The following is a 26,295-nucleotide window of genomic DNA, read 5'->3' as shown; positions in this document are numbered from 1 at the left end:
CCCGGAGACCCTGGCCAAGCCCGCCTACGGAGCCCGCAGGCAAAGTCAGGCACTGACCATGCTACCTGCCCAGTCCTGATTGCACCCTGGACCCCGCGGGTGACATCAGGTGCTATCCATGCCGCCTGCCTGGTCCTGATCGCTGCCTGGACCCTGCGGGTGACATCAGGCGCTGTCCATGCCGCCTGCCTGGTCCCGATAGCTCCCTGGATCCCACAGACAGCATCAGGCGCTGCCTGCTAGAACTGCCTAGTCCCGATCACCGCCTGCACCCTGTGGGTGATGTCAGGCGCTATCCATGCCACCTGCCAGGTCCCGATAGTCCCCTGGAACCCACAGACAGCGTCAGGTGGTGTCCATGCTGCCAGCCAGGTCCCGATCGCTGCGGGAACCCCGCGGGCAGCGTCAGGCGGTGTCCATGCCACCTGCCCGGTCCTGATCGCCGCCTGGACCCCGTGGGTAGCGTCAGGTGCTGTCCATGCTGCCTGCCTGGTCCCAATAGCACCCTGGACCCCACAGGCAGCGTCAGGCACTGTCCATGCCACTTGCCAGGTCCTGATCTCCCGCTGGACCCCGCGAGCAGCGTCAGGCGCTGCCTGCTGAAACTGCCCGGTCCCGATCGAAGACTGGACTCCGCAGGTGACGTCAGGCGCCATCTGCCAGGCCAGCCCAGTCCCGATTGCCGCCTGGACCCCACGGGTGACATCAGGCGCTGTCCATGCCGCCTGCCCTACCGGATCGCCCCCTGGACCCCGCGGACAGCTGCCATGCTTAGTCCCAATGGCTTCCCGGTCCCGCGGGTGATGTCAGGCGCTGTCCGCTGGGCCTGCCTGGTCCCGATTACTGCCTGGACCCCGCGGACAGCGTCAGGTGCTGCCTGCTGAGTCTGCCCGGTCACTATCATGGCCTGGACCTGGTGGGTGACATCAGGTGCTGCCCACCAGGCCTACCGGGTCCATGGCGGCCTGGACCGATCGGGCTAAGTCAGGCAGCACCGGCTTGCCTCCCTTCTCCGCCCGCCCTGCCCACTTGCCTCCCTTCTCCGCTGCCCTGCCTGCTTGCTTCTTCGCAGCTTCGCTTCTTTCTACGCTGTCTTGATATGCAAATTAACCGCCATCTTTGTTGGGTTAATTTGCATACTCGCGCTGATTGGTTGGTGGGCGTGGCTTAGGCATAGCAAAGGTGTGGTCAATTTGCATGTTACTCTATTATTAGGTAGGATAATTGAAGAGTAGGGAAAGCTTCCAAACTCATTCTACAATGCTAGCATTACTCTGATACTAGAACCAGACAAAGACACTGCAACTGAAAGAAAATTACAGACTAATATCCCTGATGAACATAGATGCAAAAATCCTTTACAAAATCTTAGCACACTGACTTCAGCAACAGATTAAACACATCATATACCTGATCCAGAGGTGCAAAGGTGGCTCAATATCCACAAATCAATGTGATACACCACACAAACAAAATGAATGATAAAAATCACATAGTTCTATAATTAGATGCAGAAAAAGTATTAAAATTCAATACCCATTTCTGATTAAAAAACAACAACAACTCTCTACAAAGTGAGTATAGAAGGACATATCTCAATATAATAAAGGCTTTATGTGACAAATTCACAGCTAACATATTCAACAGTGAAAAGCTGAAAACTGCTTTTCTAAGATCAGAAGCAAGACAAGGATGCCACTCTCACCACTCTTATTTAACACTAGAGGCCCAGTGCACGAAATTCATGCATGGGCTTGTGGGGGGGGGGTCCCTCAGCCTGGCCTGCACCCTCTCCAATCTGGGATCCTACTCACAATCTGGGACCACTGGCTCCTAACCACATACCTGCCTGCCTGCCTGATCACCCCTAACTGCCTCTGCCTGCCTGTCTGATTGCCCCTAACCCCTTGCCTGCCTGCCTGATTGCCCCTAACCCCTTGCCTGCCTGCCTGATTGCCCCAACCACTCTGCCTGCCTGCCTAATTGCCCCAACCACTCTGCCTGCCTGCCTGATCATCCCTAACCACTCTACCTGCCTGCCTGATCGCCCCTAACCACTCTGCCTGCCTGCCTGATGCCCCTAACTGCTCCCCTGCCTGCCTGATCACCCCTCACTACTCTCCCTGATGTCCCTAACTGCTCCCCTGCCTGCCTGATCATCCCTAACCACTCTACCTGCCTGCCTGATCGCCCCTAACCACTCTGCCTGCCTGCCTGATGCCCCTAACTGCTCTCCTGCCTGCCTGATCACCCCTCACTACTCTGCCTGAACTCCCCTAACTGCTCTCCCCTTCCGGCCTGATCGCCCCTAACTGCTCTCCCCTGCTGGCCTGATCGCCCCTAACCACCTCTGCCTCGGCCCCCACCACTGTGGCTTTGTCCAGAAGGATGTCCAGAAGAAGACGTCTAGTCTATCTGGTCTAATTAGCATATTACCCTTTTATTAGTATAGATAGTACTGGAATAGACAAGAAAAAGAAATAAAAGGTATACAAATTGGAAAGGAAGAAGTATAATTGTCACTATTTGCAGATGACATGATACTATACAGGAAATCTGAAGGATTCTACCAAAAACTATTAGAATTAATAAATGAATTCAGTAAAGTGGCAGGATATAAAATTAATACTCAGAAATCTGTTAAATTTCTGTATACAAATAAACTGTCAGAAAGAGAAATGAAGAAAACAACCTCATTTTTAATTGCATTAAAAAGAATAAGATTCCTAAAAATACATTTAACTAAGGAAATACAAGACCTGTATTCTAAAGAAATTGAAGAAGACACAAATAAGTGGAAGGATATACCATGCTAATGAATTAATAATGTCCATACTACCCCAAGCAATGTGATCTCTATCAAAATACCAATGGCATTTTCAATTTCAACAGAGCTAGAACAAATGATCCTAAAATGTTTATGGAATCACAACAGACTCCAAAGAGCCAAAGAAATCTTGAGAAAGAAAAAAATCAGAGGTGTCATGATGCCAACAAACTGGGGAGGAAGAGGAAAAGGAAGCAGGAAAATGCCCCTATGCATTTGGCATTCAATAAGTGAATGTAAAATTAACCAAAATGATTAATTGCTCATCAGATTTAAGGCTGTGATTATATTCTAACAAGATAGACTCATGAATGATAATGCAGGGACATTTCTTGGCTTCCTAAATACCCTGGGTGTCCCCTTAAATAGGGCTGTTCACAAGATTAAAAAAACAATACAAGTCCCGGACAGCAATTCAGAGAGGTCAGTGAAAGGAGGCCAGGAATATTTACCTTTGCTCCTCCACCCCCCAAATTCCCAGATGACTTCATCACTGACTGCCTCACTACTCCGGTTATTCCATTCTCTCCTTCACTACAAAACTGGCAGGAATAGTGCCTCCCGTTACCACTCCTTCTGTCCATTTCAGTTCATCGCCGGTGTCCCTCCACCCCAAGCTCCATCCTGGCAGCCTCTCCTGCCTGAAGATTTTGGTAAGAACCTTGGCAATCTCTCCAGGGCCCTCCACCACTCCCTGGAAAAAAACATAGTGGGCAACGTGGTCTCCATCACACCACTGGCCACCATCTCTTCTACTCTGCACAAGAATCGCAGATGGACCAAACTGTAGCAACTTCGCGTTTCCGATCTTTCACAGTTGCTACTTCTTGAGTCTCTTAGAAAGTTAGTGAACACAAGATTTTTTCATTGTTTCTGAAAACAAAGCTTCTCTTCCACAAAACCCATCTAACTTCCCACAGACATTTAAAAAAAAAAAAAAAAAGCCCACACCTAGAATTTTAAGTTAATAGAAACACTTTTTTTGTTTTCTTCATTTATTATAACTATAGTCACCTGGTTATCATACTTAGCATTTGGCCTTGAAAAGAAAGAAATGAGTAATTACACTTCTTGCAATGTTTTTAATTCCTCATTAGAATCATTTTAGTTGCCAAGCAACTGTCACTTTTATGTCCCATATTTGAAAGGATTAAGGTAGAATTATTTTTTAAAATCAATTTTAGGATAGAATAAGCAACTTTCTGTGCTAGCACACCTATTTATAAAAACTGATGTTGACTTTAAGAGTGTAATTGTTTAAAATGTGAATTATGAAAAGTGGTGTTAATTGCAGTGAGTTTACCATAAAAAAGCTCACGTGATTACAGTACATATCAACATGCACAGAAGGGAATCTAGGAAGGTATTCCCAACAATGTTGACACTGCTTATCTTGCTCTTGGTGGCAGAATAGATGACTGCAATTTCCTTTTTTTGCTAGTCTGTATTTTCTAAGTTTTCTAAAGTGAGCAGGAATAATTTTTAAAGTTAATGCATAGATAAGTGGAAAAAATAAATGTGTGTGTGTCTCTCTCAAACCAATCTATAATAATAAAAGTCTAATATGCCAATTAGACTAGACGACCTTCTGGAAGGCCGGGTCCCGGGTGCCAGAGGGAAGCCGGTGCTGGCAGCCGGGGAAAGGAAGGCCTATTCTTGCACAAATTTTGTGCACTGGGCCTCTAGTTAATAAATAAAAAACTTAAAAAGTAAAATAAAAAGTAAATATAAGAGCAGAGTTGCAATTAGACTTTTGTAAATACATAAACTTATAAAAGAGTGGGAATTAAATAAGATTATGCATATAAAATATACTAATATGAAAAGTGTGTTGTCCATAGTAAATACTCAAGAGTTAACTATTACTAAAATAATATTTTAGAAATGTATTTAAGTGGTCAATTTCATGTTATGTACATTTTACCATAATAAAAATTTTATGTAATAACAATATAGACTCAGTGTATATTAATAATTTAGAAATAATGGATTTAAATTTGGTCGGTTTTCTAAGTCTCCGCCCTAAGGATATTGGCTCTGCAAATAGATAAAAAGTACTTCCTTTAAATATAAAAATTCCTATAGGACTTTCTTCAAATTCACGATTAAGACCTCATTACAACTTCTCCCAGATATTTTCACTCTCAGAAATCATTTCAGCAGTGCCACAGGGAGAGGAAACTGAGGCTCTGTGTTGCAAAGTGACTGTCTAAACACTGGTTTTAAGCCAGTGACAATCTCAGAAACAAATCTGAAGGCTTCTTTTTCTCCAGCAAAACTTATTGACAAACTTTTATTGACCAGCCACACAGTGGATTATAGAATTACTGTATATCACAGAATGGATTTAATAAAACCTTGATGAAAACAATAATGGAATATTCACCAAATCTTTGGAATAGGGATATTTCTTCAAGTTAATAAAAGAAAACAGAAAACATGGAAAATTTACATAAAAATGTAAAATTTCTGTACATTAAAATCCCCAATATAAACCAATGTAAAAATGGAAATGAGAATGAGGGGAAAAAATTCCTGAAGCATGTGGTATTTAAAGAGTTAAAAGCTTTTTTTTTTTTTCTGTAAAAAGCTTTTGCAACCATCTAATAATAATGTGATAAATAGGCAAAGGATACGAACAGATAGTTTACAAAATTGGAGATATAGTTAGCAAACAAACTTATGAAAACACACTCAACAAAAGCTTGGTTATATATACAAATCAATGGACCCTGTTACCATGTAGCATGAAATGAAGGCAAATGATTAAACAGATGGAATCAGAAACAAATAGAGACAGCGTGTAAGACATGAAGAATAGAAGTTCACAAAATTGAGGGTTGGTTGGTCAAAAATAAGGGATAGTTAAACCATGGGGAATTTTTAGAGGAGGTAAATGTAAAACAAAAACAAAACAAAACAAGAAAACCCTACAGAGTGATAACTTTGACTCCAGAATGAGAATCTCAGCTTTAGTTTTTAAGTTCCACTGTCACTTCTTTAAGAAAAATTTGCAATTTCACTGATATTTGATTTCCTTTTCTTTAAGGTATAATGTTCCTTTGTTTTATAAGATACTAGATGAAAGGAGCAAAACAATGGCAAATATTACCTTCTCCTAATTAGGTCAGTGGTTGGCAAACTGCGGCTCGCGGGCCACATGCGGCTCGCGAGCCGAGGTTTGCCGCTCTGTTGACTAATGAGTTTGCCGACCACTGACCTAGACTCTTGATTCCAATAATTACAGGCTGTTGTTGTTCCTTGTGATTAAGCCCCTATCCCAGTGGTCGGCAAACTCATTAGTCAACAGAGCCGAAGTTTGCCGACCACTGAATTAGGTTATACAAAATTAAACTTCCAGTTTTAGCTTGCCTTCTCACCTCAACACTTTGCTATGTAAGCACCCTTGTAGCTGGGCAAAGTGGTTTTCAGCAGTGGCCTCCCCAGGGGCGGGGTATAAGAAGCAGCCCTGGTTAGCAGTGCTTGTCCATTTCCACGTGTAACTACTCCCAACACAGACAATGTCAAGCTGCTAGCACGACTTCACTGAACATGGAGCTGGGAAGAGATGTGCATACAATTGCTCACCACTATATAGCATTCCTACCATATGGAAACAATAGACAACCTCAAGAGCATAGATGACAGTAAAATGTGGCAATATATTAGGCAAGGATGAGTTTTGAGAATTTATGTTGTAAGTTTATACAATTAAATGTTTTAAATTTGATTTTAGAGAGAGGAAGAGTGAGGGAGAGAGATAGGAACATCAATGAAAAAGAATTATCTATTGGTTGCCCTGCACACCCCCTACAGGGGATCGAGCCCACAACCCAGGCATGCGCTCAGATTGGGAATCGAACCATGACCTCCTGGTGCATGGGCTGACGCTCAACTGCTGAACCATACTGGCCGGGGCTACAATTTAATTTTTAATGATGGCTGTGTTTAACAACGGGCTTGCAACATTTCTGAAAATTTAACAGTCTGCTCTTGCAGGTTAAGACTTTCAAGACGGTGACAGTATTTAACGAAGTGTGGGAGCCTGCATGCCTGCACGGGGTGTGCCCCTGAAGCTCGCCCTGCTTACATTCTTGCTCTTTCCCTGATGTTTCCTTCCCAACCACTCTAGGATGACCCCAACCTTTTGCAGAACAAGTCACCAAGTCCAGCAGGTGTAACTGCTCCAGCCACAGGTGGGCAGGTCCTACCATGAGGAGGTGGATCTGGGGGTGGCTTCCACTTCGGAGGGACTTTTCCAGTGGCCTCACTGCCCAACCACTGCTGCTTCCGTCAATCACTGAGCACACAGCTTTTGCTTTCACACTATTTCCTAATGTGTTTCCATCATGAACTTTAATAACTTTCACATCAACCTATGGCCTTAAAAAATTTGCTGGAAAAGTGGTACTTTTGGAGTTCTCATAGAAAGCGCCTCTCCCGTCCCCGCCCTCTCCCCCAACCAGCTAAGCTACTACTTTTGGCCTCTGACCCACGGGGGACAGGCATACATTAGGGAGCAAGGCTCTATAGAACCACATTAAACAAAGGTGGAAATGCAGAATAGGAATGCTGCCTTTGAATGCAAAGGACCAAACCACAGTGATAACAGACACCTGCATTCTCCTTATTTCCATGGCCAAAGAGGAAGAGGCTGGAAGTTTTGAAGGGAGTTTCTGTCGTAGAGAAGGAATAGAAATGCAGGAAACTCTGAAAGAAGTTTCAAATGTTACAAACCTGCTTCGTGGCAGGGCTGTCTCTACTTAGATCTGGGGGGAGGGCTTTGCATTAGAGTCACCTGGGTGGCTGGCCTCCCCAGGTGCTTTTCTAGGTCATATAGTTGAAAAACCTACTTGGCTCTATCGCTTCTCAGAGGATTTGTACCCTTCAGCTTTCCGTGTTTTCCTAAAAGCCCAAGAAAATGCTCTGGGGTGTCCAAGAAGCAAGCGTGCCATCAGTTCACATGTCACCTTCGTCAGAATCACAGTGACTGCCGGCTGAGTGGGAATCTCTGGAGTGGGCCCTCAGGAACCTGAAAGATGAACCCCCCTCCCCGATGCCTGCTCATGTGAAGGGCGGAGAACCTCTGGTAGAATGGGAAGAACATGGGCCCATGTTCATGCCCTTGACCGGAATCAAACCCAGTCAGATCTCAGCGGCCCGCTCACTAATGAGCTGGGCCACAATCCATAGGTTCCCTAATGTCCATGAGCTTCCATTTTTTTATCAATTGAAAGAGCAAAAAAAAAAAAAAAAAAATATTCATGGCACCAACTCAGGTAAAGGCTCAGCAGCCTACAGAGCCAACCACCCACCATCAGTCTAGAGCGGTGGTTGGCAAACTCATTAGTCAACAGAGCCAAATATCAACAGTACAACGATTGAAATTTCTTTTGAGAGCCGAAAACCGGCTTCTGCGCATGGGCCACGAAGTTTCAATCGCACTGTACGTGCGCGCCCGCACGTGGCATTTTGTGGAAGAGCCACACTCAAGGGGCCAAAGAGCCGCATGTGGCTCGCGAGCCGCAGTTTGCCAATGGTCTAGACCTATCTGTCTGCCGGCCTGTCTCTTTCTCTCAGCAGTTAATCTCATCTCTCTGGATGGACTTACTGAACTACAGTGCTCAGAATTCCCGAGACATTTTCAACCTCATGCACAAGCATTTTTATGACTGCCGCAGTCCTCTACTACTGTGGGAGGTCGGCAATAAATACCACCCCCTCCCCACACGAGAGCACAGATGAGAGAGTAAAGAGGGTTTCCCATTTCCTCATCTCACACCCCTGAGAGGCAGCCATGCCAGCCCGGGGCACGGGGTGTTGCCAGCCTGTTAAACATGCAGCAAAGAGGCTCCTTGGAATAAACAGCATCTTGATCACAGAATGCTAATTAATTCAGTCCATGAATTTAAAAAAGGACAGTCATGCCTGCGAGCTGCTCTGCCGCCTGGAAGTCTTAGGAAGTGAGTGCCCGGAGGACCATCCTTTACATGTGAAACCTGTGGCCAGGACTTCCAGCCACTGGGGGTCCCACTGAGGACCCTACTGGTCAGCTGTGGTCTTCTCTGTGGACGGCCTGTCATCAACCGTGGCCCAGGCGTGAGCCCCTTGCTGCTCCTACACGTGGCTTTGTAGCCTGGAGTTGCCCATTCTTGGGTCCGGGTGCCCTTGGCTATCACAGTCCCGGGCTTCTGGTCTCGTGCTCCTGCTGCCAGGGGCACCCCGCTTTGGCGCAGATTCTAAGTGGCAGAGTGGTGAGGGATTCCCACCCCTCCCTTTGCCGTGGAGGGAACTGTGTGTGGTCCCAAGTGAGTGTTTGCCTCTAATTTTAAAAATAGGTGTAGTGTTTTACCCTTAACAACCCGTTGCTCCATGGTGTGGGATATATACCTGAAGTTTTGGGGTATTTCTAGTTTGGGAGGTCTTTGGATAGCATTAATATAAGGCACATGGTAATTTCAATCAATTAACACTTTGTTCAAGAGAAAATTTCAGGCAGACACCTGTTATGAAGATGGGGTCCAATATAAAGTTCTTATATTTCATGGAGTTTAATTTCCAACCTGGGGGAGGATGTGGGACCAGGTACAGGCCACCCCTGTGGGTTCCCCTGAGCGAAGGGAGCCTGTTCTAGGAGAGGGACCTGAGCCTGCCTCAGCTCAGGGGCCAAGGGGCTGCTGGGGGCAGAGGAAGGAGCACGTGAGTAGCATGTTTTCTCCTTAGATTGGGGGCATGAGGCTCCATTCATTTTCTCATTTGTCCAATGGAGACAATAATAGCTGACCTGCCTATTTCAGAGTTGTTTTGAGTTTAAAAGAAATCAATACATATGGGACTCCAAGAAAAAAAAAATCAACATCTATAATAATAAAAGCATAATATGCAAATCGACTGAATGGCTTAACGGCGGAATAATCGTCCAGATGACCTTCTGGACAAAGCTGGGGCTGGGGGGCTGGCCGAGGCGGCCGGGGCTGCAAAGGAGGTGGCCGGGGCTGTGAAGGCCTACCCTTGCACAAAATTCGTGCATCGCGCCTCTAGGTCTAAATACAAGATACTAGGCTAAGCTGCGTTTCCCCTCACACTGACAGGTAAGACAAAGACCTGCAGCTTCCTCCCACACCCCAGCGGAGAGCAGCAGAGCTGCCTCCGGATGGTCCCTTTCTGGGATGTGTTTGCAGCCTTCTTTCTGATGCTGTCAGAAGTTGTCTTGTATTCAGAAAAGGACAAGAGAAGAGCTTTGGGAATTTGGATGTCTGAATCCTTCCACTCGGTCCCCAATGCTGGCAGCCCTCCTACGAAGTGAAAAACGTTTTAAAAAGCCCAGATGATTTTGTCAGTCTTTTCTACCTCTGAAACAGAGGGTGTGACTCACATGCATCTGACATCAATGTACCAGGTTGTGATGATTTGCCTCATTGTGCTCTGCTGAAGAGTGGATTAACTCCCCATAACAGGCTGAGAATGTAAAGCATGATCTCTGATTGAAACAGAAGGTGGGGGTGGTTGCTTCATGGTAAAGCAATGAACTGACTCAAGGTTCTGAGTTTCTAATCCCAAATCTGTAACCTTGTACGTGACACTGGGAGGCTTGCCCGAGGCCTGCAAGAGGACACTTACTTTGTGGGTGCTGATCACCCATTCCTTTTTTGTTTTTAACTATTTATTTATTTAATCCTCACCCAGAGGATATTTTTTCCATTGATTTTTAGGGAGACTGGGAGGGTGGGGGAGAGATAGACAGAAAGAAACATCTATGTGAGAAAGACACATTGATTGGTTGTCTCCCGCACACACAGATGGAGCCTGCAACCGAGGTACGTGCCCTTGACCGGAATCAAACCCAGGACCCATCAGTCCACAGGCCGATCCTCTACCCACTGAGCCAAACAGGCCAGGGCTGATCACCCATTCTTGAAAGTACTGTAGTAAGTCCTTCCTCTGAGAACACTGTGGGTGGTAACTAGTGGCCAATATTACTCAAGAGAGAGCCATCAGTAAAGACTGCCAAGTGCACACGAGGCCTCAGGGAGTACTCAGACTATTACCTAGAGATGCTAGAAAAATGCAAATCCCTCAGTTTCCTGAAAATTTGTTGCTTTTCCCTTCCAAGTCGGCCGGCTACCCTGTCCAGCACGTCCCCACAGACTTCCTGCGATGATGGGAATCTTTCTATTACTCTGTCCAGAGGCAGCTACCACTTGTGGCTGTTGAGCACTTGAAATAGGAACTAAATTTCACACCTGATATAATTTTAATTAATTGAAATGTCTATGTAAACAGCCATGTGCGGCTAGTGGCCACCATATTGGACAGCACAGCTCTAGCCAATTCAACCCCCCTCAAAGCAACTGCATGCAAGTGAGGCTGGGAAAGCAGGAGAACATACATGAACTAATTACAGTCTTTATGTTCAAAACAATTTTTTTTTTCACGTTGGAAGAAGTGGCCAATATCAAGGTCTGAAGTGAGAGATTACCATAAAATAAGAACAGTTTTCCCTAATCCTCCAGTACTATTTCCCTCCATTTTTTATGAATATTAAACTGCGATGGCATCTAAACTCATTAACACAAAGCTAAACTAGATGACTTTATTCTATAGGACCACTTCTCTACCCAAGGCTGAGAAATAGCCAGTGAGATCAGGTTCGGAGAAACATTAGCCTCACTCTGCACCCTTCTCCCATCGCCTCTGAGGAGGCCAACAGGTCATAGTTCTGCTGCTGCTGCCCATCCCTACCTCTCTTACCTCTGCGGCTCAATCTCACTCCCCTCCCCCCACTAGACACGTCAACTGACTACCAACCACTCAAAAATCACAGGCTAAGTGCTGTCTCCCGTTCTCTCCAGACATACGGTGTCTTTTCTTCTTTTCCCCTTTTATGTAAATTCTGTGGCAGGAAACTCCGCAGAATATAATACGAGAAGCCCTGAGATCTTAACCTTCCTGCCTTCCGGAAACATTCCCACGGCCCCAAGAGGGGTTTGAACAAACACTGGCTGTTCTCCCGAATCTATGCCCTCACCCTGGAGGTGAACTGACTCAAACTCTACATGGCATAAAGGGTTTATTCTCCCTGCACTTCGCTTATGATTGCCCCGTGTTTTGTATCTTTTTCTTTTTTTCTGAACAGGGCATATCTCAGGTGTTCTAAGCTCCAGTAATGGGACAGGGGTCCAGTCCCTGCCATTCTCCGTGTGCACTGCCCAGCACAGCGTCACAGGCAATCGGACTTCAATGCTTCTTGATCAAGCTTCAAAGACTCTCAGACTCCATGGGATTGTTACAGCTTTGGGAATTTAAGGTACATCCTTCAATTCAACATATTCTAGGAAACAATGTACTATTTGTTGAGGGGCGTGGGCTGGGCTTGGTTCTTTCAGGGAAGGACTGCAGAATCAGTCATGTATTTTTCAGGTTGATGTCATGATTATTTGAAGGTTAATAATCAGCCAGCAGGGGCATGATTGACATGGGAGGAAGAAAGCATGATAAATAAATACATTGCTGGTCGCCGTTTTCTCAACAGTGAAATGGAAAGAGCATAAAAATCTTTGTGCGGGAAATAGTCATAGTGCCCTGCTAAAGACCAGTAACTGACTACCAAGCCCGTGTGAGGAACTCTGCGGCGTGTTAGGTTGGAAACGAGGTGACAGAACAGCTTATCACAGCCTCGCTTCCTCCAGGCTCCACTGTGTCCCAGCGCTTCTCCTTGCACGCATATTTCCCAAGGAGGTTAATTTGAAATAGAAAACCATTCATTCTGCTCCCGACTTCATCCCTGACTGAAAAATTAACGTGTAAATAAATAGAAATTTAATTAAAATTAAGGCCCAACAAACAATAAAAATGCTCCCTCTTTTCCTGGTTAAAAAGCAAAGCGGGCTGTTTGGATCAGCTGCATCAGCATCGCCGCCTGGGAACTTGTTAGAAATGTAAATTTTGGGGCCGCACCCCAGGCCCATTGGAGCAGAAACTTTGGGGGTGGAGCAAATGTATTATAAAAAAAATCCTCCATGTGATTCTGCACTAACATTTGAGAACAACTGCTTTAAACAGTGTTGAAATCATCAAAACTATTCTTCTCGGTGTTGTAATAAAGCGCACGAAATTAGTATTCCTGAGGTGTCAAGCCTTTCCCAATTCTAGAAATAAGGTCTGGCCAAGCACTGAACAAGTCCAGCCAGGAATCCCAGCTCTGAGTTCCAGCACATCTGCATGCCGTGCTACCTGGGACGTGATTACCTCCAGGGGCAGCTCGGCTCCTGGAGCCGGCTGGGCAGGCGCTTCTGAGCTGAGCCACTAGGGCTCCTCTGCTTCCTGGTGGGAGATGAGGGGCTCAAAAGGGAGGCGGGGGTGGGGGGTGGGGAGGGGAGGAGCAGAGGGGAAATCTATGACTTTTCCATCCATTTTAATCATTCCTTTTTTTGAAGGGAGAAAATATTTAGTACTTTTCCATCACTATTTCACAAATAACAACCAAGGGAAAGACAGTGCTTATAAAATTTTTTTAAAAAACAGGGCATCTTTGCAGATAACTGCTTGTCAGCTGCACTAGGGGGTGCATCCTTCGCAGTGATTCCGGATAATGACGGAGGACAGCGTTTAGGTAATTCACTGCCGACGTGAGTCTGCATGCTTCTCAGATCTTTGACCCCCAATTGCAACACTTATTAATCAGTATCTTCCAGTCACAGAAATTCCAGCTTTACCCCATCCCTTCCTAGTCCTCTGTGAGTACCATTCAGATTGTAAAGGGAATTATTAAGACTTTTTGTCCAAATGGTTCAGACTTTCACATTTCTGTTTGATAACAGAGTCTGCTCACGGAACCTAGTTTTTGTGTGCCCCAAGAACACAAGGACAAGAAGTCAAAGCACAGACACACAGCAGCATCGTATGAGATATATATATATATTTTGTCACGAGAAAAACCTCCGTCCGAAGAAAAACGCAAACTCTCCTCGGTAACTTTTCTCACTTTAAATCACACCTCTCATCACGACCTGTTACACCCACACAGTCATGTGCCGCAGGCACTGCGCACCCTCTCCAGCATTTCAAAGGCTCAAAAGCTATTTTTAAAGCCAAAATGCAATCTAGGTTGCTATTCTATGAAGCCCTTGTTAAGGAAGAACAAAGTAGGATAGTGATTTTTTTGCATGTGGGCCACTCACCAAACGACTGAATGCAGCTATCGATGAGATCGTCCAGGCTGGCTCCTTTGGCCAAATGTCCCAGAGACACCATCATTCGGAACTGGGTGATCTGGGCCAGGCTGGGATGGGAGGGGAAGGGGCTGCTGGCTGGCTTCGCCTCTAGTTTTGCTTTCGGGGCAGCTCTGCAGCCATGAGAAGGTTTCCTGGGGAAAGAGAGGAGGCAGTGAGTGCAAGCGGAGCGGCCAGGGGACAGACACGCGGGCAGCTCCACGCTCTGAAGGCAGATTAGAGAAGGAAGGACTAGAGATAAGACAATTAATCCTGGGAGTTGGGCTGATAGAAGATACACCCCTCCCACTTGGCAAATGCACCAAACGGACTGGTTGGCTGTTAAAGAGACATCTCCCAAGCAAACAACAAGGTGAGATTTCAGGGCTGCAAGTAGGGCTTGTCCTCTGGGGGTTAGGATTGCTTCGGCCTGCCGTCTCCTTTGCCTGAGGGGAGAGGCAGAGGCAGGGCTACCTCGGCAGTCCTCCGGTCCTAGCAATACTTTTCCATTTCAGCCTCGAGGCCACTGACTTGGGTCTTCAGAATTGAGTTCCAGGTGGCCTCATCTTTGGCTAAATTCATTCATCTTGAGCAACACCTGGTAGAAACCCAGATGGCCTCGGAAACATCTTTAAGGACTTCGGGGGGGAAAAGTCAAAAGACTGAGGACCGTGTGCAGGGGGTGAGGAGGGGGGAGGAGGGAGGGTGGTGGTATTTAGATTTTAAGCTAGTCCTGCCTTTCTCACAAATGTTGGTGGGTTTTAAGATTCTGTCTTTCGTGACTGATAATACAGGTAATCATCATGAGTCATTTTTGTCATTAAACACCATTCCATTAAGTCTGTACTTGGGTCCTTACCTATTGGGGGAGGAGGGGGTGTGGAGGAGCAGAGCTCATGAGAGCTTCATTCCAGAACTGAGTCCAAAAGAACACGCCTGGATATGGAAAGGCTTAGGAGTGCCTATAGGTCGCCTCTGCCCACTCTCAGCTAGCTTTACCTTTGATCATGACCTCTCAGTATAAGTCACATTGTTTGCAAAATGATAATGAAGGTTAATTGAGCATTTTGTTTTCCCTTCCATTAAAGAACATAAACACACACACAGGCACATTTCCATCATCTCTGAAGGTTCACTAGTGATGGGTGTTGTTACTTGTAACTTCTTTGAGCATACCGTTAACTCTTCTCTCCCCACTGTGCCTGCTTATTTCACAGTTTACAAAGAGGAGGCAAGAAAAAAAGGAAAAAGAAACATGCCTCAGATCCATAACTTTAGCTACTCCCTATGTGTTTTGCTGAACACATGAGGGCACCCACTAATCAGTAAGTGCTTATTCCATGGGTAAGACATGGTGATGGGTCAGAGAAGGCCAGTAGGACAGTCTACGTATGTGAGGGCTCTCTGTAAACTGGGAATCATACTAACTACATGTTAGCTGATGTTGTATAAAGGTCATCTATCTCTAAGTTCTTCAATACAAAACTCTAGTTGGAGAATCAGATCCAGACCAAAGAAAGAGAGCTCTATCAATCCTAAGTGTCCTGTGAGTGGCAAGGGGAAGGGTTGTGATGTTCTCAGAGAAGGGAGAGCCAGTTGCAGCTGGAGTGTTGGGGAAAGTTTCTCTGACAAGAAATCTCACCCAGAAGGGGCTAAAAAAGTGCTGAAATCAAAATAAAACACTGGCGCATACACAGCCTGTGAAGGAAGACTACTGAACGATGGGGCCACTCAGGACACAGCCAGACCTGTGGAGGGAACACCCTGCTTTCCACAATCACTGCAGGGTGCTGGGCGGGCAGCGGCTGCTGAGCTCTGTTCTGACCGAGGGTGGTCCCAGTGAAACTGTGAAACTGAACCAGTAATTGGCTATTAGGAATCTACTAACCTAGGCAGGGATTTCTGAAAGATGGTGTTACAGGACTTCTGGTCATTACTGAACTTTACCCAGGGCCTAAGATAGCCCCAGGAGCAGATCAGTACCTGAAAATGAGAGGAAATAATAATGGCCACCATGAATTGAGAACCTACGACATGGCAGGCATTTCGTGATGTTGAAACTGCGTCTAAAAGAGGCTAAATGACTTGCTCAAGTACAACTCCTATGTGCTAGATCTGGGGTTTGACTGGGCGCCTCTCTGGCCCTATTTGCTTAATCGAGATTTACTGTGCCTGGAACTATGCACTTTTCACTCCATCAGAATGAGCAAGAGAGGCTGAAAGGTCAATTCAACCTAAGACAAAAGTGACATCCTCTGATGTCATAGCTGGTAATATAAAGGCTGAATCTGAGGCCCTCCTCCTGCCCGTCCCCGGGACAGTCCTCAGAGCAGAGGCTGCGTGGGCTCTCCATGGTCATCTCCAAGCCCTTCACTAGATGTGTGGGGTCCAGGATCAGAAGGGCAATGGGACCGGCCACCAGTGCAGAGACAGGCAGAAGGCAGGCCTCCTGTGCCCATGCCTTGCTCCCCACCTGGGCGCCTTGCCCTTCCAGGAGGCACTGACAGCCTCCAAACCTGGGGCTGGTTGTCAGCTGTTGGGATTAGTCAGCTTTCTGCCTTAGCGGCTGCCTTTTTACCATTAAGATCTCCACCCAAGGCAGAGTTGGGAAAGAGAACAATAAAGTCCTTCTCAGTACAGCCTCTTTTTCTCTTAGGCCTTCCAGTACCTCCCCCTGACCCCTGGAGAAGAGGCACCTGCAAGCAGAGGGTGGGCCTCACACACAGCTCTCCCCTCGGGGGCCTGGAGGTGTCTCCCTCAGTCTCTCAGCTGGAGGATACGAGGAAAATGCCACTTTCCCTCTCAGTTGGTAGCAATGATCATTGAGGACCCTGAAAACTGCCCTGGTTCTAACTCTAGTGATGGTTCCTCATGTCAGCAGTAACAGAAACTACTTTGGTTCACAAGGTGAGATGCTTTTACCGGAACTAAAAAGGACTGGGGTAGATTCAAGTAGAAAGAAAAAGCTTGAAGGGAGTATTGGTGTGTGTGTGTGTGTGTGTGTGTGTGAAAAATGCAACCTGGGAACTATGGAGCCCAGAGAGATTTGAGGGCCCAGGGGCATGAGAAACCAGGGAGGAGAGAAACTACTAGAAACCAAATTGTGACCTGAGAGGTCTAGGAAGAGGGGGTTATCTGAACCTGACCTGGGGAACTCAGCTCTTCTGTGCAGCCTCTTGACTGGCTACTTTGTGACAAACCTTCAAAACTGTCTCTTTCAGTGAAATGGCTGTACATAGGATTAATAAAAGACTTCTCTGTAGTCAGGTCTTGAAGGTGTTGTAATCCACAGAACAAATAGAGCCTAATCTTCAAAGGCATATCTTTCAAGGATAGTAGCCATTCCCTTGTGAATTAAAAAGAACACAAAAACAAAACAAACAAAAAGTTCCCGAGAGAGACAAATTAACTAAGGTGGTTTCTGAGGCCAAAATTGGCTAAGGCCCTGTTAAGCTTGCTGAAGGACACTGTCAAAACTCAGAACTGGTTCAAATGAAATCCTCTCCAGGCATAGGTTGCCTCAGTGGAGGTCACAATTTAAGGTTCAACTTTTTATGGAAACTTCCACGGCTTTCTTTGCAGTGCAAGGTGCTTTTATTGGCTTCTAGTGAGGATTCCTCCCAGTCCTGTCCATTCCCTCCCCCAAAACGGCTCAATTTAAAGTACTGAGGCCCTTCGCCTCGATCTAGTGCAAGGTACAGTGTTGGACCCTCGGGGACACAGGGCGGGGTGCATAAAGGACCAAGGACCTTTAGCTCTAGAAAGTCCAGCAGGGCAAAGCTTCCCGCATCTTCTGGGCATGCTTGTGCAGCTGGGCATGGCCACCACACAGAGTCCATGCGGATGGAGGTGGGAAGTGCCCAGCCCTATGCTGAGCGCAGGCCCCTGTCTAGGCAATTGTCCCATTCCAGCGTTTTGGGGGGACAAACTCAAAGGTGCTTGGCACTTCCAGGCCTCTTTCTCCTCACAAGAGCTTTTTCACTCACGGTCACTCTTCATATTCTGCACCCCAAGACCCTCCTGAAACATCTCTCTACAGTCACAGTGGGGTGGAGGGGAATACAGGTTTCCCCCAGGTTCTGTGGTTCCCTGACCTCTGCTTGTTCGCTGCAAGCCCTGCCGGCCTGTCTGGGCCCGCCCGAGTCCCGCAGGGCCGGCAGAGACCGCCAGGTGGCGCTCCAGGAGCCCTGAGCCCCAGCAGGTGCGGGCGTCCGGGAAAGTCCGCGAGTGGGAGTCCCAGGTGCGTGGCAGCGAGGAGCTGGGGGAGGAGGCCGGTCATTGCAATCCCGGAGCTTGCCGGGCGAACTCTGGCCGCACAACTCAGCTCCCTTCCCCATTTCCCCGTGCGAAGAGCTGGGCACTCCAGGCGCGACCGTCCCTCGCGCTGGTCTCCGCTGCGCGCATCTCCCCTGACATCAGCCGAGACCTCAGCCTGCCGTCCCCATTAGTCGCCGGCAACTTCCCCTAGAGAAGACTCCCGTGTCGTCCGCCCCACATTCTACCCCCGAGAGGCCTCGGGAGGCTGCCCGCACCCCGGCCCCCGCCCCGATGAAGGTCATCGGCGCTCCCGAGGGCCTGGGCCCCTACTCACCGCGGAGCCTCTCTCGCCTTGCCCAGGGTGCCCATGGCCGCGGCCGCACTCGTGCAGACGTTTCACCTAGCGCGGCGGGACGGGCTCGGCGGGGCGCATCGCCTCGCCACGGCCGCTGCCGCTGCCAGCGCGGCCCTTCGCCCCGGGCCTCTCCGCCCTCGGGCCGCCCACCCGCCGCTCAGGGAGCCGGGCGAGCCCGCCCGACGCGCACCCGCCGGCACAAACTTTGTGCGCGCGCCCTCCTGCCTTCACCGGCGCGCGCACTCACACTCCCCGGCGCCACCTGACACGCCCACTGATGTTATCAGCTGTAGGCAATGCGCGGCGGCTGCGGCTCTTTTCCGAATCCAGCCCCCAGGACTGGGTAGTGCCCGGAGGCCAGCACCTCTCCCAGTCCGCGCCTTTGGCCCCAGCCCTCTACCTCTCCCAGCCCGACGGCGCGGTCCAGGGGAGCAGGAGGGCTGGGGAGGCTCCGGGTGCCTTGGATCCCACCAAACCCGCGGCTGGACAGCAGGTGTGCTCCCAAGGGCACCAGCTTCACTCAGCGGCTCTCGGGGGGAACACCCTCCCACCCCCGCCTGCCCCCACCCCATCCCTCGTCCCCCCAGACTCCCTGCCGTTCTGCATTTCAGCATGGCTCCTGAGCGCCCCTTGTGCTCTCGCAGGCCTCTTTTGTATCTATCAGAGCTCAGAGCCGGGCTGGGTAAGGCTTTTGTGGATTTGCTTTCGCCTGCGCCTTTGGGTGTCTTCTTGGTAGCAATATGCAAGACTGGGCTGGAGATACGTGCACTGTACCGTGCAAGAGGTGGCGGGTGTGGAGGTGAGCTCTGGGGCCCTGATGCATATCTGGTGGGAGACAGCTGCCTGGCCTCTGTAGGTGTAGGAGATGTGGGGGGAGGGAGACGGTTGGGGAGGGGTGGAGAGAACTTTGTGACAGCAGACCTGGCCAGGAATGGTGGCCAACCACTGCTTCCAAGTGATTATAAGGAAGCTAGTGTTCATTGAGTGCGTTTTGCTAAGTGCTTGCTGTACATTGCCTCATTTAACCCATCTCCCCCAAATACCAAGAGGTCACTATTTTAAAGATGAGAAAATTAAGGGTTAGAGAATGCTATGCCTTCCATTACACAACTAGTAAACAGCAGAGAGAACCATGACTGACTGGGCTGAGATCTGACTCCCTGTAATCACTGCTGGGCTGCCCTGATAACAGCATTATCATTGTCACATGCCATAACTATAGCCTCCTTCTGCAACTTCATTCATACATTTCCTTATATTTATATGCCATCTTGTCCTAGTAAAAGAGTATTCAAGATAGCTTATGTACATAAGCTACAAAAGAAGTTTGAAAATGTACAGTGAAAAATAAGGTATATAGAATGGAGCCAGAAATGAAAGTCATTTTCTAAAAATGCACCCCATAGAGTCCAATACACTTAATACAAGTGTGACGAAAATTTGTCTCCAGGATTTCTAGCAGTCAAGTTCAAAAGAAAGACTTACCTAAAACAATTCCTGACACATGCAAGACAAAAAAGAAGAAAAGAAGGAAAAAAGAAAATTGCTTAAGAGAAGATCAACTATCCTTGATACTGAGATCAGAAAAAAATTTCTCTAAAAAATCCCCATGAACTTTGGGGTGATAGAAAGAACCAAGTCCTCAGTTACAGCATATATAAAGAAGGGTATGTGGATGTTTAATAAATATTAAATAATGACACTCTTCCAGAATCACACTGTATATGCATATGTCTGTATGCAAATGGTAAACATATACCTTTATGTAAATGTGTAACTATATGTAAATGTATGTATATGTAGATAGATAGACCATTTGGTGAATACATAGTACTAAGCATACATGTAGGCAGTTGCACACACTTATACACCTGCCGTCCATTAGGTGGATAAGTATGGAAATTATTAGTTCATTCACAAACAAGCCTTGCTGAGTTTTGTAACTAACGAGGCCTGATTCTGCCCTGAAGTTTCCCCCTCTCCAGCTTCCTGAGAACTCTGCGCTTTAGTTGCACCTGATTCTGTTTCTCGGCCCACCTGAGCTCTTTGGTGAGGCTTCCTGACTGCTCCTGCTTGAGCAATTTGTCTTTTCAGACATCTAAAAACTTAGAAGTTAGCTCCCTATCTTTCTTCCTCTTCGCCATGAGGTCAGTCTCCCTGGTATAGTTTGAGGTGCCTCTGACCTTAAGCACAAAGTTCTTTTCTCTTGTTCTCCTCTCTTACCTTCTCTTCTGCTTCTCTAACCTCTTGGATGGGCAGTAGCAGTTTAGAAAGGTTGGGGACCACTCTCCTCCTCTGCCTGCCCCTTGGGTGAGCTCAATTCGTGGGACTCTCTGTCATTCTTTTGCTTTTTAATCAGGCACTCTCAACTGATGTGCATGGACTTTTATTTTGCTCAAATTAGGTGTTTTTATTTTCTTCCATGACTTCATCGAGACCCACATGACTATAATGTTTGAATACACAGCCTTGAAATCTAACATCCACATCCATATTTCCAACTGGCCACCTCCTTTAATTATGCCACAAGACATCCTCTCCACTTCTTGGCCCCCATTATCTCAGAATCTGAACATGTGTTATAGCTTCATAACTGCCCTCCCTCCCCTAATAACAGAACCTCCTCTTCTCTGATCCTTCTTTCATGCTGCTCTTAGATTTACCTGATCATGCCATGTCTCTGCTTTCAAATTGCCAAGGAATCCTCAGTGACCTACAGAATGGACCTTGCCTGTCCAATCTGACATCCAGCCATGCCCTCCCAGGCACCTGATCTCTTAGGTTGCACCTTGGTCACTCCTGATAATTGCTGTGAACTGTACCCCTGCAAGCCTTGGTGCTTTTGCTTGTGTACTTCCTTCTGCCTGGTAAACACACAGAGGTACAGTTATACCACATGCATGTCAAACTGGCAAGTCACCAGAGGGGGCACACACAGGGTTGCCTCCCAGGTGCAGTGGTGTGCAGACTCACCTTTCAGAATTTTCCTGAAGACTCTTGTGCTTTGAGAGCCTACTGGCTACCACAGCTGCTGGAAGCCAATTCCAGCATGTCATAATTGCAAGAGTTTCATCAAAAGGTTGATGGAACTTGGAGACTCAACAAGGGCCGAGTCACATATGTTATCACCTGTTGGGAATGGCTAAAGACATTTCCCCAAACCTGAAAAGGATGCGTAAATTGATTGCTTGCTGCCAGACAGCTCAGGGCATCTTAATCTACATGTGAGTGCCTCCTTCTGGCCAAACACGTGAACAGCTTGAAGGCAATTCCCCAATCTGACAATGGATTCTGTACCTAACCCTACCCTTTGATGTGTATATCTCCATCTTGCCTTAGGAAAAATTGTGTTAATAAATAGCAAGGGGTCCTGAGACAAGGAGAACTTAGAACTTAGTTCTTTTAGCTAAGTTTCCTCTGGCCCCCAAAATGCCTTTCACAATTATGTTTCATCTCTGGACTCTTATTTAATTTACACACAGCCCTTCTCCAGATTGCTGAACCCTTCTAGATGCTGGATCAAGACCACCAGCGTTACACAGCTTCCACTCTGTTGTCTATCATGTGTTCATTCATGTAGGATATATTCACTGGTGCCTACTGAGGGTTAGATGCTGTCCTTGTCATTGAGAACCTGGTAGAGAACAAGACAGATAAGATCTTTGTTCACAAGAGCTTACATAACTAACAAGCAGACAGTAACCAAGTCAACAAGAAAGCAAACACACCACAGTTTTACACCCTGACTTCTAGGAGCTGCCACTTGAGAGTCAGGTTACCCCTGCCCTCATGGGGGATACCATGATGTATCCCATTTGGGGCCCCCACATGGACCTGCAAGCATAAAACTGCCACATTTAGGAGCAGAGAGCTCCAGAGGAGAGTGGAGAGAGATGGAGAGGGAAAGAGGGGAGAGGGTGCGGCCCCATCCTTCACTCTCCTACTGAGTGCTGCCGTGATTTCTGAGACAGGAGAATTGGCCTTAATATTTCATGATTGTGATTGGCTGCCCCGCACAGCCACGCATTGAACACTGAGTTCCTGCTGCTGCTCACCTTGGACCAAGGCTAGAGGAGCTTCTCCTGTGAGAAGCCACTCCTTTGGCTCCAGACCTGCAGGTTGTGAGCACGTGGTTGGATGCTTGTTTCTTTGTCCTGGGCATCTTCTCCTGGACCCAGCAGCAAGCCGCTCTGGCCTCTCCATCTGTGGGCCAGCTGTTTGGGAAAATGTCTGTCTCCTTGCGGTAACCCCAGGATTCTCCAAAGGGAATTTTATGATTGCCCTATAAATTACATTTTGAGATCGATCATCCTATATACAGGCCTAACCTGTGAATATCCGTTCTTGTCTTCAGCTGCTTTGAAGGATGCAGGGCGTCTCTGGGAAGTCCCCAGAGGCCCATCACAGCCCACATTTTCGGTGAGATTGGCCTCAAATTTGATTTTGGAGGTTTTTTAGGATGCTAATACAACAAACTAATAGAAATACTCATGACTTTTACTCCTAGTAGGATGGGAGTCGCTGGAGGGCTTTGAACAGATGAGGGACCGGATCTGACATCTGCTTTATAGGGACTCTCAGGCCAGGCTGCGGAGTCCCCGAGTGACTCATGGGAAGTAAGGGCAGCAGGCTCTGGGTGGAGCACCTTTATCATTGCCACCTGGGCGGGTCTGCCAGGTTGGTGGCTTTCAAATTGTGAACATTGCTCCAGGGTAAGAAGGGTACAGTCACACTTTACACTCCGACTCAGGTAAAACTGAAACAGGCTGTGAAGCAATAGTTACCCTGGCTGCATGTGGTCTGTTCTGATCCTTTTATGTTTTTAAATTTTGTTTAATGACATTAAAATATAAATGCTGGTCTGGCCCCAGCCCATGTGGCTCAGTTGGTTGAGTGTCTTCACCAGCACCGAGAGGTTGTTGGTTCCATCCCAGGTCAGGGCATATGCCAGGGTTGTGGCTCAATCCCCAGTTTGCGGGCATGCAGGAGGCAGCCGATGTTTCCCTCTCTCTCCCTCTCCCTCTCCCTTCCTGTCTCTCTAAAATCAATGAAGACATATTTTTAAAAACTGGACCACTGTTATTTGAAGCAATGGGTAGAAATAGAATGCTTTCTTAAAACAAATAGATAGATAAACAAATAAATGCTGGTCAGCCTCTATTGAAGTGATCAATTACTGGGTTGGGATCATAGTTTATAAAATACAGCTCTAGGTCGACCTCTCTGGATAACAATACATCTCCATAGTTACCTCAGGAGATGGGAACCAGGTGGCATTGAGTAGGGGAAAATTTTACTTTTCATCATTTCCCCTTTTGTACTTTTAATTTTTGTGTTATGCACACGCAACTATTCAATAAATAAATTCTATTTTGAATCATTATGGCAAAAACACTTCCTGCTTTCTAATTCTGACCTGAGTGGCTTTACAAAACCAGAGGCTGGGGTCGGCAAAAGTGAGTTGCTGGTGAATTTGTTTTGCTTAAATTTATCAAAATACACCAAGCAAGACCTGGCTGCATGGTTAGTTGGTTGGAGTGTCATCCCACACACCAAAAAGGTTGTGGGTTCGATTCCCCGTCAGGGCACATGCCTAGGATTTGAGTTTGACAACCGATGGATGTTTCTCTCTCACCTCCCTCTCTCTCTCCCCTACTCTCTCTCTCTCTCTCTCTCTCTCTCTCTCTCTCTCTCTCTCTCTCTCTCTCTCCTTTCCTCTCTCCAAAAACATATCCTCAGATGAGGATTAAAAAAAACCTTAAAAAAATCAAACAATATTTTTTTTACAAGCATCTGGGAGGCAGAATTGTACAGTGGTTGGAAGCTCTGCAGTTAGGTTGATTTTTAATTTTTAATTTTCTGGGTACAAAAACTGTTTAATATGCATTTTAAAAATTACTGTGATAAGCATAATATCGAAATGAAAACTCCTAGTGCTTCCTAGTGTCATGACCTAGAGCAAGCTAACTTCTCTAAGTCTCAGTTTCCATGTCTGTAAAGATGGGTCCAAAGAAGGCCTACTCATGGAACTTTGCTAATGATTCTATGGACATGGTCTGCGCCCAGCATGCAGTAACCACTGAAGACACGTTGATGTTTTGACTGATTACTCTGTGTCAGGTTGTGGGCACACAGCTGAGCATTTCAGGAACCTAATGAGTGCTGGGTGATCACATCCAAGGGACACCTCCCTAGTTCTTGGTTGATGGGGAGCCAGCTTCTCAGAGGAAGGGAAGTGTGTAGGTTAAGATGGAAGGGTGAGATGAACAGAAGTGAGGGCAGAGGAGAAGCGAGTGTTTCAGAGAAAAGGAAGATGCAGAAGCGAGGAAGAGAAGAGCAAGGTGCTTTGCTGAACTACAAGACTCAGGAACTTAATCCTGATCCCTCCACCCCCACCGGTATATAAATAAGATTCTCAAGTCTGACTTAAGCTTATTTCCTTTACAGACCCCAGAAGGCTTTACACCTTGGAGAGTCCCATGGGCTCCTTAGATCCCTCCCTCCACTTTGGATGCGATTCAATTAGCACCACTCTCCAGCTTGCCTTTGGGTGTGTGAGAGGAGTGCTGCAGAACTGAGGACTGAGCTCATTAAAAGTCAGCACGGGCTTCTTTTCACAGGGCTGGCATTGCAATGAAGCAGCAGTAATTTAAAGGCTATAAGTAGTTTAGCAAAGCAACCACTATTTTAGCAATGCGTAGCTTGCACCCTACCCTTACTAGCATTAGTACTGCTCAGTAATTTAACAACTACAAGGACACAAGAGTAAAAGCTGGAAAACACACACACACACACACACACACACACACACACACACACACACACAGCAGTTCATAGAAAGATTCAAATGGCCTGACCAGCCCAAGGATGTGGTTTTCTGGGTACAAAAACTGTTTAATATGCATTTTTAAAATTACTGTGATAAGCATAATATCGAAATGAAAACTCCTGAGTATCAATAGATACACTTGCATGGACGTCGTGGAGAAAATCATTGTAAATGAGCGTGGGTGGGTGCTTCTCAAACTGGGATCATCTGCAGATGCATCCTTAACGGTCTAGGAGAAATTCTCTCCCTTCAGAAGGGTTCGTACTTTACTCATATCTCAGAAATACGAAAGTAGGTCATTTCACATGCAACTTGCAAGCATTTTACCTCTTGATTTTGATAGTGGAGTTCTAATATACCCAGTCTTCCCTGCCCACATGGGGTGTAAGTCTCATTCTTTGTCATGGCAATGGGGAGGGAAACTCTGGCCAGAAAGCAGCCCTAGGAAAGTATAAGTTGGGATAGAACAATCTTTTATGTTCCTCTGGCTTTGGAAGTGGCAGACTAAGGAGGGTGTGTCTTAACGCTGTGGGATCTGTTCCCTGAGGACAGAATTTGCGTTTCACACCAAGAGGGCATCATGCAAATGAGAAATGTATTGACTTAAAAATAAAACTGAAAGCTTAAATTTGCTGCACGTATCCATCAAGACAGACCTGTCCCCATGTTTAATTGGCAACTGACTCAAGTATTTTGGTCAAAGTCATTTCTCAGAGTCCATCCAAATGACAGCCAAAATTTACAGTAAAAGAAAACTGTTGTTCTGTATTTTTGTATTATGGTGTTTTTTTGTTTTCTTGTTTGTGGTGTTTTTTTT

The 26,295-nt window shown here is 46.8% G+C and overlaps 1 protein-coding gene across 7 annotated transcripts in view; it reads right to left on the bottom strand.

Annotated features, from left to right (window-relative positions):
• Positions 1-18,858, bottom strand: part of RASGRP1 (RAS guanyl releasing protein 1) — a 137,905-nt gene extending 119,047 nt beyond the window's left edge. For all 7 annotated transcript variants that reach the window (XR_008556144.1, XR_008556145.1, XM_054716368.1 and 4 more), the window contains exons 1-2: positions 18,629-18,858; positions 14,008-14,192 (exon numbers count right to left, since the gene is read on the bottom strand). Coding sequence is in view for 5 of the 7 variants with exons in the window: in XM_054716368.1 (XP_054572343.1) it covers positions 14,008-14,192; positions 18,629-18,663 (220 nt within the window). In the remaining 2 variants the exon portion in view is untranslated. The remainder of the gene's footprint in view (positions 1-14,007; positions 14,193-18,628) is intronic.
• Between the last annotated feature and the right edge of the window lie 7,437 nt (positions 18,859-26,295).

This window comes from Eptesicus fuscus, chromosome 5 (assembly GCF_027574615.1).
Source record: "Eptesicus fuscus isolate TK198812 chromosome 5, DD_ASM_mEF_20220401, whole genome shotgun sequence".
NCBI classification, from domain to species: domain Eukaryota; kingdom Metazoa; phylum Chordata; class Mammalia; order Chiroptera; family Vespertilionidae; genus Eptesicus; species Eptesicus fuscus.
The sequence above is the reverse complement of the archived record's forward strand: the minus strand, read 5'-3'. Positions and strand labels throughout refer to the sequence as shown.